The 13,148-nt window shown below is 35.1% G+C and overlaps 1 protein-coding gene across 1 annotated transcript; it reads left to right on the top strand.

The window, feature by feature from the left end:
• The first annotated feature begins 1,018 nt into the window (after positions 1–1,018).
• Positions 1,019–12,725, top strand: LOC131049025 (uncharacterized). The gene is made up of 4 exons (XM_057983026.2): positions 1,019–1,902; positions 8,608–8,851; positions 11,345–11,522; positions 11,659–12,725. Exons 1-4 carry the CDS (start codon positions 1,212–1,214, stop codon positions 12,280–12,282), a joined length of 1,737 nt encoding a protein of 578 aa, XP_057839009.2. The 5' UTR covers positions 1,019–1,211; the 3' UTR covers positions 12,283–12,725.
• The last annotated feature ends 423 nt before the right edge of the window (positions 12,726–13,148 follow it).

The raw sequence follows: 13,148 nt of genomic DNA, 5'->3' as shown, positions 1-13,148 counted from the left end.
TCATCCAATTGCGATAAGTATTGCAACAAGTACCAAAAGAAAAATAGACATTGAAGTTAATGATGAGTAGCTTGAAAAACAAGTGCTACTATGTAGAGGCCAACAAATCATGCTCACAACCAACATATGGACACAAGAAGGTCTTGTAAATGGATCTCTTAGTGAAGTTATTGATGTCATTTATGGTATGGGCTTCCAAACCACCAGATGTTCCAATGTACGTTATAGCAAGGATTGATAATTATAGCAGGCCACCATGGAATCAAAATTAAATGACCCAAAATATATACCAATAATACCTATATCACTAGATAATTGTAGGCAAATACCACTCATAATGGCATGGGTTATTACCATGCACAAATCCCAAGGTCTAACACTACAAAAAGCAACAATCAATATTGAAAAAATAGAAAGATAAGGATTGACATTTATAGCTATATCTAGAGTCAAATCATTAGATGGCCTTCACATTGAATTGACATTCTTCTTTGAGTGATACTCTAAAATACAAAATAATCCATACACAATTATAAGAAAAGAAGAAGAAGCTCGATTACAACAATTGCCCCTCTAAAAAGCAAGGTATGCAATTCCAAGCCCAATCTCTTTCACACTTTCTTCAAGTATTCCTGATGTATAAATTTCATTTTTACAAATTTTCTTTTTGTGGGGAAAACTCATCTACAAGAAGTTGATATCAATTGCACTCTACTCCTTATTTGAACTATTTTTACTTAAATGTTTTTTCTTAAAAAATGTTCAATTATATACAAAACATAAATTTAGAGCTCTCTACCTTTTATTTCACATAAATCATACAAAATTATCTTAAAAAATCAGCATCACCAACAAAGAAGATATCTAAATAAATATTTTCAAAGTAATCAATTTCTTAAATTATTCGTTCTCATAGATTATAAAATATATTTTATATTGTAGACCCATTTCATATAATTTATCAAATTAATTTTTAGCTTTCCATTTTTTCAAACATATATTTCACTGTAAAGTGCTAGTATCGTATTTGCTTGAGAGGCACTTCAACAAACCTACCATTTAGGGATATTTCTAAATGGGTAGAAAAAATGCTGTTCGATGAAGTTTGATTGGCTCAACCAAAGGCAACAGGCGCACCGATCAACTCCATTAAAAAATAGGTTCAGGAAAACCTTCAACAAGGAGGACAACACTAACCCTTCAGAGCTTCAATGGCGGAAGCTCCACAACTTCTCGTTCATCCATACAACACAACCACTGACGAATCAATTGCAGAATCCGCTTCCACGCTGGAAAATGGTAAAAAACAAGAAGAAAAAACATACGATCCTCACAATTTATCGGCTTCTCCATCTTCTGACGGTAATGGCCTCCGCCCTCGAATAAGATATGGTAAAGAAGAGTTGTTAAATTTGCGGTTTGTTGTGAGTGAAGAAGAGCAGCTGCGAAGATGGAACGAAATCATGGCTGCGCTGGGGCCTGTTAAAAGTGAAATTCGCGAAATGAATCAAAGCGGGCAGATGAGCAAGGATGGTAGGCGCCAAAGAGCCCGTAAAAAGAAACAACACACGAACAAAAGGGAAATAATAAGTGAAGAAGAAAATAATAAAAAACAGCAGGAGGAAACATATCATCCTTATCATTTATCAGCTTTTCCATCGTCTGACGGCAATGCCCTCCGCCCTCGAATAAAGTATGGTAAAGAAGAGTTGTTAAATTTGCAGTTCGTTGTGAGGGAAGAAGAGCAAGTGCGGGGATGCAACGGAATCATGGCTGCGTTGGAACCTTTTGGATGTGACCCTTGCGCAATAGACAAAAGCGGGCAGATGAACACGGATAGTAGGCGCCAAAGAGACTGCAAAAAGACTGAACAAGAGAACAAAACGGAAACAATAAGCACCGGTATGTGAATAACCAAATTTCTTCATTATAAAATTTATGAGTGAGAAGACTTAGTTTTTTTGAAGTCAAACCATATTTACCCATTTTAAACCCTGAAATTCGCTCGAATCACAAGGTTTTGAAAATCTCACCATATTTCTTCATTTTAAATTTTGTAAATTCTTTTTGAGCTTTGTAATTCGTACATAATATTTTTCCTCATCTTCATGATGGATGAATCAACAAATTCATGATTTGAAAAGTTGATATATAAAACATCCACATAGTTATATCCAGAAGCACTCTTTATATCTTACTATATTTGTGTATTTGTTAACTTTGTAAATGACCCAAAACGGAGTTTTGAAATCTTGGGGATTTTGATATTTGTTCTTGCGTTGGCTGAGATGTGATTGCTATTAAATCAGGTTTTCAATTGTATGAATTTGCCGCCACATGATAATGTTTTCGCAAAAATCAGCTGAGTCACTAAATCCAGATTTGTTGGAGTACAAAAATTTGTTGTCACACGATAATGTTTTGGTGAAAGAACAACCACCGAATACATGCTATTGTATTTGGCTTAAAAACTGAAGAACACATGATTTTGAAATATGCTTCAGTTTTAAACGATCCTTTTACTTTGGAGGCTGAAAATTCATCCTTTCTGTTGTAATTTGATGAATCCTCATCCTCACTAGAGCGTGGGGAGTGGAATTGAACCTACAATATTGTATTGAGGATCCCCTTTTAATAAGCATTTTATCTTTCCCAAATGCACCTGATACTTGCAGTCGACCTCATCTCTAATTTTATTTTGTAATATTTTTCTGTTAGGAAAACTCCTTTCTAAGGTTGAGGAGGATCAAAACTCATGGGAGTGTGTTGCTTCCAGCTTCCCAGTTGTGGTGAACCCTCACCATTTCCCTCTTTAGGCTTTAACATGAGGGGTATTCCCACATGGAATGAACTGATTAGGAATAGACATATTTCCCCCTTACTACTAAACTACCTGTTGTTCAATTGTGACAAAACGACCATTTCCTGACTTGTTTCACAAATGAATGACAGTGGATTATCTCCTTGACGAAGCAAGTAAACCTGAACCAAGATGAAATCCAGTGGAACTTCAGTCATCGGCCTGGTCACTATCCCAGTCTGAAGCTCTGCAGCCCCTGAATCTAACCTAAGCTCCACAAGAATACTGTATTCTAAGCTAACGACTACCACCGATATATCTGAAGATATACTTTAATACCTTATATAAACTTTACCTTGAATTCATCATGGGCCTGGAAACATGCCTGACAACACTGTCAAAATCTGGTTTGTTGACTCTTGACTCTTAAGTCAAGCATATGAGGTTTACTGCCAAATATATGTAAAATGTAGCATGGCCTATGAGTCATTTGTACATTTGCTCCCAACTTTTGTGTCTGATAGTTGCATGAATAGAACTTCCAAATCACAAACGAACCTCCCGTTTGAATTTTCTCTTTATGGTTGGGAACTGTATCATGGAACATTATATGTAGATGATCCAGGAGACATATTCCAGTGAAGGCACTTCCCAACTTTGATTATCAACTATAGTATTTACTTTCATTGAGTACATATTATATTTCATCTTATAGGATTGCATTCTTCACTTTATTGATTGTGCTTAACTTATATGAATGGATGAAACATTGTGATTGCGTATGTACTCTCTCACTAGTCAGAATCAGAGTAAAATTGGGCATGGGAAGGATATCAGCAACTTAATGAGCTAAGCTCTCTCATGCATTGGATTTGCTGCTATCGTTATGTGCACAAAGTGATGTCACCTTTTATAGGTGCCGCTAATCCTCAAGCAGTATTCTATGTAATTGATAAACATAGTAGTTCAAAAGCTGAAATATGTGAGGGTTATTGAATTTTCACATTCACTTGTTATTCTGGTCAAGGTTGCACTCCAAGTTCAATCTTGTTTGAGCCAAGAAAAATATCCCAAGTGATTGCCTCAATTGAACTAACGGTGATCCCTACAACAGTATCAGCAGGTTTTGTTCAATCTGGAGCACCGGAAAAGCAATATGGTTGAGGTGGTGATAGACTTTTATCCACATGATCAAAGTCATCTCCTTTGATGTCAGAATCAATTCCAATGAACCAATTCTTAGTATAATCATATTCTATATTATTCTTATTGGAGGCAGGAGAATGTTGAAAACATTATGTCAAATTGTATATTTCAGTTACGAGTTGCTGATCATCAGATTTATCCTGAAATGAAATGTGCTGAAGGTTATTTGTTACTAACAGGAACTTGCTCTTATAAATAGTAACATTCTAGATCTAAAACCCGAAATCTGCAGGTCTGGTGACGCTAATCTGTTCACAACAGGAATTAATGTTACAACTGTGGAAAACTCTATACTTAAAAGCTGAATTTGAAAACAATTGAGCTTATGTCTGAAAGTTCTGAAACAACTACTGTAAAATGAGATTTGAAACTTATGTGTGAAAGTTCTGAAACAAGTACTGTAAACTTTGATTTGAAACTTACTCCGAAAATCAGATATTTTTGAATCTACTGTATAGTTAAAATCTGTATATGTTATTACGAAACTGAAATCTCAAAAACCTTCAAGATGCCTTTTTTTCCTTTTGTAAATTCCCTAAACTGATCCTCAAGAGTGTGCCACACAGACCAAACAACTTTAGAAAAAGAGTCTTAGCCAACCCATACAATTGATCTCATTGGACACAAAACTGGCCCCCAATGGACGCACAAGATACTTTTAAATTTAAAAAAGAAACCTAACGGTCCTGTCGACTGAAGTGCAGAATTCAAATATTATAATGCTAACAAAAATTTTCATAACAAAATATAAATACTGGTAGCAGTGATATTTTATTGTGTTGTGAGTGAATGTTTAAATTTGAGAAATCAAATCCGAGTTTACATAAGCTTTCTGTTGCTAACACTGGTTAAGCACTCCTTTTAATCACCTGTTATACAAGCTGGTATATTTCAGTGGTATCAAAGCCACCTTCCTGCCAGCCTATGAGGATTTGGTGATACAGCTCCATGAAAATAAGAAGCTGTGGATCCAATGGCATTTTTTCCGCTATTCAAAGCCAAATTGCTAGAATGATGGGACACAGAATCTCTAAAAGAAGAACGACAATCAGAAGAACCTGCTGGGAAAGTGGCCAGATGTCATGCCAAACATATGAACTTAAGGCCAGCCATATGTCAAGATCTGTCCTTTGCTGACTATTTTGAGCTTCAAATGAATGTGCGAAGGAGAAGAAGATATGGGGAGAAGCCCTACAAGGAGAACTTTGGATTGGAACGATGGGATCTGAATAGGTACACATTTGAAGCCATCAAAATCTTTGAAGAGTATTTAAGACTGTCTGATCAAATTAAATCTGTATTTGTTTTTGATGATTATTTGAGATATTTGGATTGGATAAATCCAAGGGAAAGGGAACTTAATGACAACATAAAACAAATGAGAACATAAGAGAAGATTTTAGCAGCAGCATAAGTGGAGCCTGAAATAGAGAAGAATGCAGAAGCACAAGAGGAGGTCAAGAAAGTGATGATAGCAGAGCATAAAGAAAGATCAGAGTTTCAAGCTATCAAACAGGAGGACTCCTCGATAACAGAAAAAAGTAATGTTCAAGAGTCATCAATCCAAACTTCAGGTATGAACATAATTGCCTCATGTGAATATGATGATTTGTAGTGTATGAGACTGATGGGACCATACAATATTGTGCAACATATTAGATGTGATGAGATGATTTGTTTATTTGGGATTGAGTGCCAAAAAGGAGAATTGCATGTTTAGCCAGGAAATCTCATGAATAGGCACTCCAATTACATGAAGGTGGGCCAAGAAACACTCACACTTATTTGTTCCAAGATTGATAAGATTGGTGATGGAGTTTGGAAGGGAGGTGTTTACTGTTTATATCAGAATAGCACAGTAGAGTAGCAAAGTAGAGGTTCTAAGGTTGATAGGGGATCTTGGCATTGGGTTTTGGCATGCAAGCGTGGATTGCTTGAGGGTAAGCAATGTTCAGGACAGAATGACTGTAATGTCCCCGATTTCTGTTTGGGTTGGCTAGCCCATGGTTAAATAAATAAATAAAATATCAAATAATTAGTAAATTAAATTTATAAACAAATGAAATTAATATATATATATATATATATATATATATATTTGCTCCCTAGGCTGACTCATTTTAACCACCCCTGGGTCAGTTTATTCATGAGGCTGACTTATGTAAAGTCTATTATTTATAGAAGTTTGATTCAAGGTTGGGGACATCGAAGAAGTATTTGCATATAATTGCTCCCTATGCTGACTCATTTTAACCACCCCTGGGTCAGTTTATTCATGAGGCTGACTTATGTAAAGTTTATTATTTATAGAAGTTTGATTCAAGGTTGGGGGCATCGAAGAAGTATTTGCACTGTATTTTGCATTTAAATAAATGCAACTAATACTCAGATGCCAACCTGAGTATTCAACGCCTGGTGGCACATAGCCCTGCTAGATCATTAAGCATTTCATTATCTGATCTTTGAACGGCTATCTTTCCTTATTGCATAACCGAGTCCTTATAGAGATTGAGGCAGCAAAGGGATCTATCTGGTGACCTATGGTGTTATTGAATGAGCGGCAACTTGAAAGGAGTACCCACCTGTAGTAGGGCCGATATTTGAAACAGTCCAGGCACATACAGACTAGGAGTGACTCATGGTCAATAAGGAAGAGTCCAGGCACATACAGATTTAAGAGTAGATCATGATCAACAAGGACAGACTATTCAGCACCCAGCCATGCATGCACTTTCAAACGCAAGTACTCAACTAAGCAACGAAATCTTTGCTATTGGTCTGAGACATTTTCCAGGAAGGCCTGGGGAGGATCATCTCTGTTCTGATGTATAAAACGAAGATGCTTATACATCTGGAACAGAACTCTTACAAGTAGGAAATTCCGCCATCCTGTATGTATTATGGACAAATAATCTGACTTTTATATGCATTCCTTTAGTCGAATATGGTAATACCGTAATGTTGTACACTTGGGGATTGGACTTATGAAATTGTACTAAAGTGAATATTATCTGAGATGGTGTTTTGAATCTGATCATTGTTTCTGAGATTAATTCTGGTTTGAGCCATTATACCCGAGTTTGCTTATATAAGATTTTCTCACCAATCTGGAGAATATTATTTTTATTTAAAATTTACTGTTTCATAAGCTGGTATACTTCACATTTCCATGCTGTTTTCTATAAGATAAATGTTAATCTACTTAAAATATATTTTTCCTTTTCCATAAGCGATAAAATTACACTTAAGTGATGGAAATTTAATTAACTCCAAAAGCAATGGAATTAGAATGTGGCCTATTCATGCAAACTGCTATATTGGCAAAGTCTGTCTTCTCATTGAGGTTTCCAGATTAAAAGAAATATTACAGTACAATTGATACATAAAAAACATTTTTGAAGAACAACCGTAACCAAAGGAACGTTTAAAGGGCAACAAGTCCCATCAAATTCAATGTCTACAAGGTACACAAAGGACTACTATTGAAAAGATAAAGATGTGGCTGGCTACATAAGATGAATCGTGGGGCTAAATTAAATTTTTGCAATTTTTCTGTAAAATATGACTGACGTTTCAGGAAGACTATCACACAAAAAGGGAGATTTTAAGCTACTGTCAAAATTTCTGACCTTTAAATGAATGTCGAAGTCGTTCTGTTAACCACTTGAGATTATTTTTGTGTGGCATTGTGTACTATTTTTGTCAACCTTCATGTCTTGGATTGAAGAATTTTGTTCCAAGGTGAAGTAGTTTCTGTCAATTACAAAAAAATTATAGCAAGCCACCTGATCTACCACCCTTTGTTGCCATATGAGAGCAGGTCACCTCATCTGCCTCTCTTCGTTACTGTAAATGGGACACATAATAACCACAACTAATTCTAATTGTTCCTGTTACTTGTAGTAGCCAACAACAAATCCCACAAAAAATGGCACTGACATTCTATTAAGCATAGGGTCTAACAATCTGTAGGCAACAATTGACATTGGAAACTCAAACAGACTGACAAGGTTTTACCTTCGTAACAGTGTCACAAGTTTGAAGATTGTCAGGTCTCTGTATATCCCTTACATTCGCAATTTTTTTTATATATAATCTTATGGAAGCCAGAGGAAGACTGCCTCCAAAAAATGTCCAAAAAAGATTCATAGAAATCATGTTGGTTCATCTCCATATATGACATACAAAAAAACTTGATGTATGTTCATCTCAACATGTAATATAAAAATAAATTTAGTCATGTTAAGTGAAACAAGGTGACCTTTAATATAATGCAATTTTGTAAAATGATAACATAATTTATTGGATCAAATAGCTTACAAATTATTAAATAAGAAAAAATACATCTAACAAATTCTACAATTTCTTCTGAAACATATCAGCATGCCTATTGAACCTTTAGGTCCACCTGTCAGTATTATATTCGGATGATATCCTTTTCCCTACATAAGCACTGTCTGTACTTAAGTACTAAATGACTAAGATGAAGAAAGATAACATAGAAATAGGGTTATGTTCTGTTTTTCTGTCATCTTGAAAATTGTGGTTTTTCATAATAATAATCAATTTAACATTATTTTTGTTAAACGTATACATTGCAGGTTCAGTGCTGCTGTTAAAATCAGAAGAGGAATGCTACAAAGAGCTACCTTGTTCTGGGCTCTCAGGATTGAAAGCTGCAGAATTCCAAAAAAGCAGTAACTGCTCATACGAGGAGAATTGGGATTCTGAGAGCAGTGAGGATGAATTTGATAGCTTACTGAAACCAGCATTAGCAGTGGAAGGAGAGCCTGACTTTGCTTCTGGATCACCTCACGATGGATTTGAATATCTTCGACGAGTAAGGTATGTCACTATGTGGATTATAAGGATTCCTAAGCCTTTCTTTAATGTTCTTCTTAATTTATTAGAATTGTATTTGGAAACATTAGAAGTGTTAGTCTGTCAATTCTTCAATCACTTTAAGTACCCTCCCTTCCATCCCTCATTTTAATGTTGAAATCATTTTGAAAACAGAATCAGCTGGTTGGACATCTTCTAAACACTCCTATTGGGCAAATACATTTCCCTCCTCCAAGTTGGTGTTTCCTTGCAAAACCTTATGAAACCCAAAACTGTTACAAACATTGGTCAAACAATGACATGGTAATGAATTGTGAAAAATATGAAGAGTTTGTTATTTTAATATTTTAACGCTTTAGTTTTTGGATCATGGGATTGCATAAAATGAGATGGATGGGCTATAGTGATTTGTGGAATTTGGGGCAGATATTTTTTGTGCAATGGGAGTAGTTTGTTATAATAAAATGTTTCTGTGACGTCTAATACATGGTGTCCACTAGTTATGAGTTTCTCTTTTTGCCTGCATATTTGAATGCCAGTAATTATATTTATGCTCCTATATTTTATTTTGCTTTGCTGCTAACACACTTCTCAACAAAAACTTACAAGAAATTATAATTAAAAAATATCTTAAGAGAAAAATCGAACAAGATCCCTAATTAGTAATTGTTAATTTCATTCTAAGCCTTAACGTGGGCTTTCAAAGAGCCCATTTCTCTTATTTTCTTGCATTGCAGGTTGTCAGTGTGGAGAGCGGACAGCATATTGATTTTGAGTAGGGTGACATCATTTGACAAAGGCAGATTGCTGTTTTCTTTGGAGAGATTTTGTGTTTCTCAGATATTGCAGCTGTGGCCAGCATGATGGCATTGTTTTTTTGTCAAAAAATTTTGAGCAGCAATTCCCGAAGAGTAGACAGTGTAACCACCCCAACCTCAAGAGCCTTAGTGTACTTTGCACAACACATTGTATTTTGTCATGACCTCTACCTATTCTGCTATATAAAGGTTGATTTTGGATATATTTAATGCTTTATGGAGTTTTAAGTTGAGTATTAGTAGAAAGGTGTTATTTTTGTTCTTTTCAGCATCTAATTAATCAATTGAACTTTTCCAAATCATTGAATTTTTTAACATATTATGTTACATTTTAATCCTTTGGTTTTTGACAAATTTCAGGAGTGTCATTATCTTGCCATCTCTGTTTTTGAAACCATACCCGTTTCCTAATTTCATGCAATGTATGAGTTTTGTAAGCTGATTAATTATGTTTATACTTTATAATCTATATGCCTCACTTTGAAATTTGATTAGTGAAAATAATTGTGATAATGACCCTCCTTTAATCCTGGTGGATCTGAATTTTTTCTCCTATATATATCATCTTTTTTATGTGATTATGAGACCTACTATAATATATTTTTTCATTTGTTAACTGGCTTTTGTTGAATTTCTCATTTCATAGTTGAACCTGCAGGGATTCTAACACCTTGCTCTCTCTGATTTTTTTAATTGGTCTTTGATCTATGTTATCCAAAATTGTTTTGTTCCATTTTCAAAGGTCACTTTTACAGCTTTGAGATTTCCTTCTGTTTTGCATAGCTCATTATTCTACTGTTATCCCCTTCTTTCCACCATTTCTGAATATATGGTACATGTTTGGATGTTGTAGCCACCTGTTTTAAACTTAAAGGATGTTGACCAATTTGTGACAGGAGACTTCTTCATTTGTGTTGCTTAGCTATCAGAGATGGTTGAGTCATGAATTTAAGCCAAACATTTTCATTTTTAAGTTATCCATTCTTAATGGCATGCTTTTTTATGGACTCTAGATTTCTTTCTGCTTGTCCTTATCTCTGTTTTCTGTTTCTTTTTCTAGTGCTTGCAGGGATTGACAGATTTAAGCAAGTTGGCCATATTGCTGACAATTCTAAACCTAAAATAGATGTTTTCGTAATCTTATGGTTCACAACTATTTATGTTGACAGGTCATGCTTTCTTTCAAGACAATTTTTTTTTAATTTCTAGGCTATAACTCATCGCATTCCATGATTCTCTGCTTCATCAAGCTTTCTGAGGAATCCGTAGTCTGGTGACTTCACTTATAGCATTATTAAATGTAGTTTATCCCCCCTATATTGGATTTCAAAATTTAATTCAATTACAATTTTTCATGGTAGTGCAACATCATGTAAGATGAAAGGATCAATTTTATATGAGCTTTAGTGTTTATTAATTCCATAGGATATCTTTAGGCTCAGCTTTGATTAGACATCATAGTATTTTCTTTCTACATAGCTTGGAATCCTGGGCAACTAAAAAAATCTTACAAAGACAATTCTATTTATTTCCATATAAAATGTTTTGGGATTATTGCTGCTTTGGATGTTTGATTGGAAGGTGGTTTATATCTCACTTCAAAATTCTTGTGATTTACGATCACATGGAAAACAGTCATTGACTCTGGCTTTGTTGGTGCTGGAATAAAATTCCACAGGTGGGAAGCTAATCAATATCCTCGAGTGAAAGTTGCAAATCTTGATGTGAAGAAATTGAATGAGAAACAGACACCATACATGCCAAATATACCACCTGTTTTAGACTGTTCAATAGATTTGCTGCCTTCAAAAGACTGGGAAAGAGAATTTCTAGCAGACTTTTCCAACTTGCGAATGGTAATTTCTCCACTGCCCAATTTGACATGAGTCAACTTCAACGTCTCCCTTTCTCTCTGAAAAGTAGATATATTTGCTTCATTGCTCTATTTTGTTTGGAATTACTGTTATATAACTGTTAGTAATGAATTTTCAGGAACTTTCAAAGATTGATCTATCTAAGGATCTCCAATTAACATGTTTGCCATCTCGTAGAGATAAAGTTGCATGGGAGAGATTCTGTTTTGGTGCAATGTGTAGGCTAACAGACAATGAAGAATCCTGTTCTCAAGCAGGGGAAAATGAGAAAGGTAGAGATGATGTTTTGGAAGATTTAGATGAGATTACTGAAGCAAGCCAGGAATGTCAAACGAATGACACAGGTAATCCTTGTGGTAAAGATCTGAAGGTTGATTGTCTGGGGGAAAAAATATATACGAGTCCCACACTTTCAGTGATTTTGAGCTTGGATGAGGTTATGAGGGCCACACTTTTCATGTATCATGTGTCTTGGTTTGAAGGCATCAGCTCTTTGTCAAAAGATCGGGCGGTGTGGCTGTTTGCTCTTTGTGCAGTTTTGGATAAACCACTAGATGCAGAGACATGTGCCTCAGTAAGAAGTTTGCTAAGAAAATGTGCAAGTTTGAGGGCTTCTAAGACCAAAGATGACGGAGAACTTCCTATGCTGAATATTCTTATAACTATAGCAGGAAAATATTTTGGTCAAGCTGAGGATTTGATGTCACAAACCACAGCTTGTAATCAAAGGCAGCAATTGTAGGGTGATTGCGAGTGTAGAGCTGCATGTTTCCAATCTTTCAAATTCTACATGCACCAGGAGCATCTGAAAATGAGGAGCCCAATTCATCCTTCTTGAAGATTGAGATGGCCTTATTACTTATTAGTGATGGAGATTTCAGTCCCAAACATTTTGATGAAAATTTACTTACTTTCAGACAGTGTAGAAATGTGTTCATCTTTGATTCTTCAGATGTATTTCGGATGCATCTCTACAAGGAAGAGGAGTTCAAAGATCGTTTGCCAAGAAATTCATTGTTAGAGATTGCGTTTATATATTTTACTATGGCAGGGAATTCGCAGGTTCTCTTAAACGTTTCAACTACTAGCCAGTTATAATTATTGGTTGTGTTTCTCAAGGTTTTTTGTCACATCAGAGAACTTGTCTTTGCCTAGTTAAAATATTATATTAGTATTTGTATATCACTTCATATTCCCTAATGCTCTTGTAGTGTTTGCCTGCAGAAATCATAATGACTGTAATCATGTTAATCGTTTCATATGTATATCCTGTTTCTAGCATTTAGCAAACTTTAATTTGTTTGACAAAACTTATCTAATGCTTCTGAAAGCAAAGCTAAATATAACTAGGGTTAAGAACTTAAAGGACCCTAGATCTAAAAAATGGTTTAGCAAGTTGCTAATATTAGAAAATCGAACTGGGCAAAAATGGAAATTTGAGATTTGAGATAAGCATGTCAAAATTCCTATATCATATTTTCAGCTCCCATATTATTGATTTTACTATCTCGCATAGCTCACAAACAAAACTTTCTGACTTAATATTAAAGCACAGGTTAATGTTATTCAGTCAAATCCATTTTCATTTCCGCTCCTACTCTAGCAATC

Source organism: Cryptomeria japonica, chromosome 1 (assembly GCF_030272615.1).
Source record: "Cryptomeria japonica chromosome 1, Sugi_1.0, whole genome shotgun sequence".
In the NCBI taxonomy this organism is placed as follows: Eukaryota; Viridiplantae; Streptophyta; class Pinopsida; order Cupressales; family Cupressaceae; genus Cryptomeria; species Cryptomeria japonica.
Note: the sequence above shows the minus strand (reverse complement) of the source record. Positions and strands in the feature narration are given on the sequence as shown.

Excerpts from the sequence above, each read along its gene's own strand:
- LOC131049025 (XM_057983026.2), top strand. The coding sequence starts at position 1,212 with ATGGCGGAAGCTCCACAACTTCTCGTTCATCCATACAACACAACCACT. Across the intron at positions 8,852-11,344 it reads GAATATCTTCGACGAGTAAG|GTGGGAAGCTAATCAATATC; the intron begins GTATGTCACTAT and ends AAAATTCCACAG. Across the intron at positions 11,523-11,658 it reads ACTTTTCCAACTTGCGAATG|GAACTTTCAAAGATTGATCT; the intron begins GTAATTTCTCCA and ends ATGAATTTTCAG.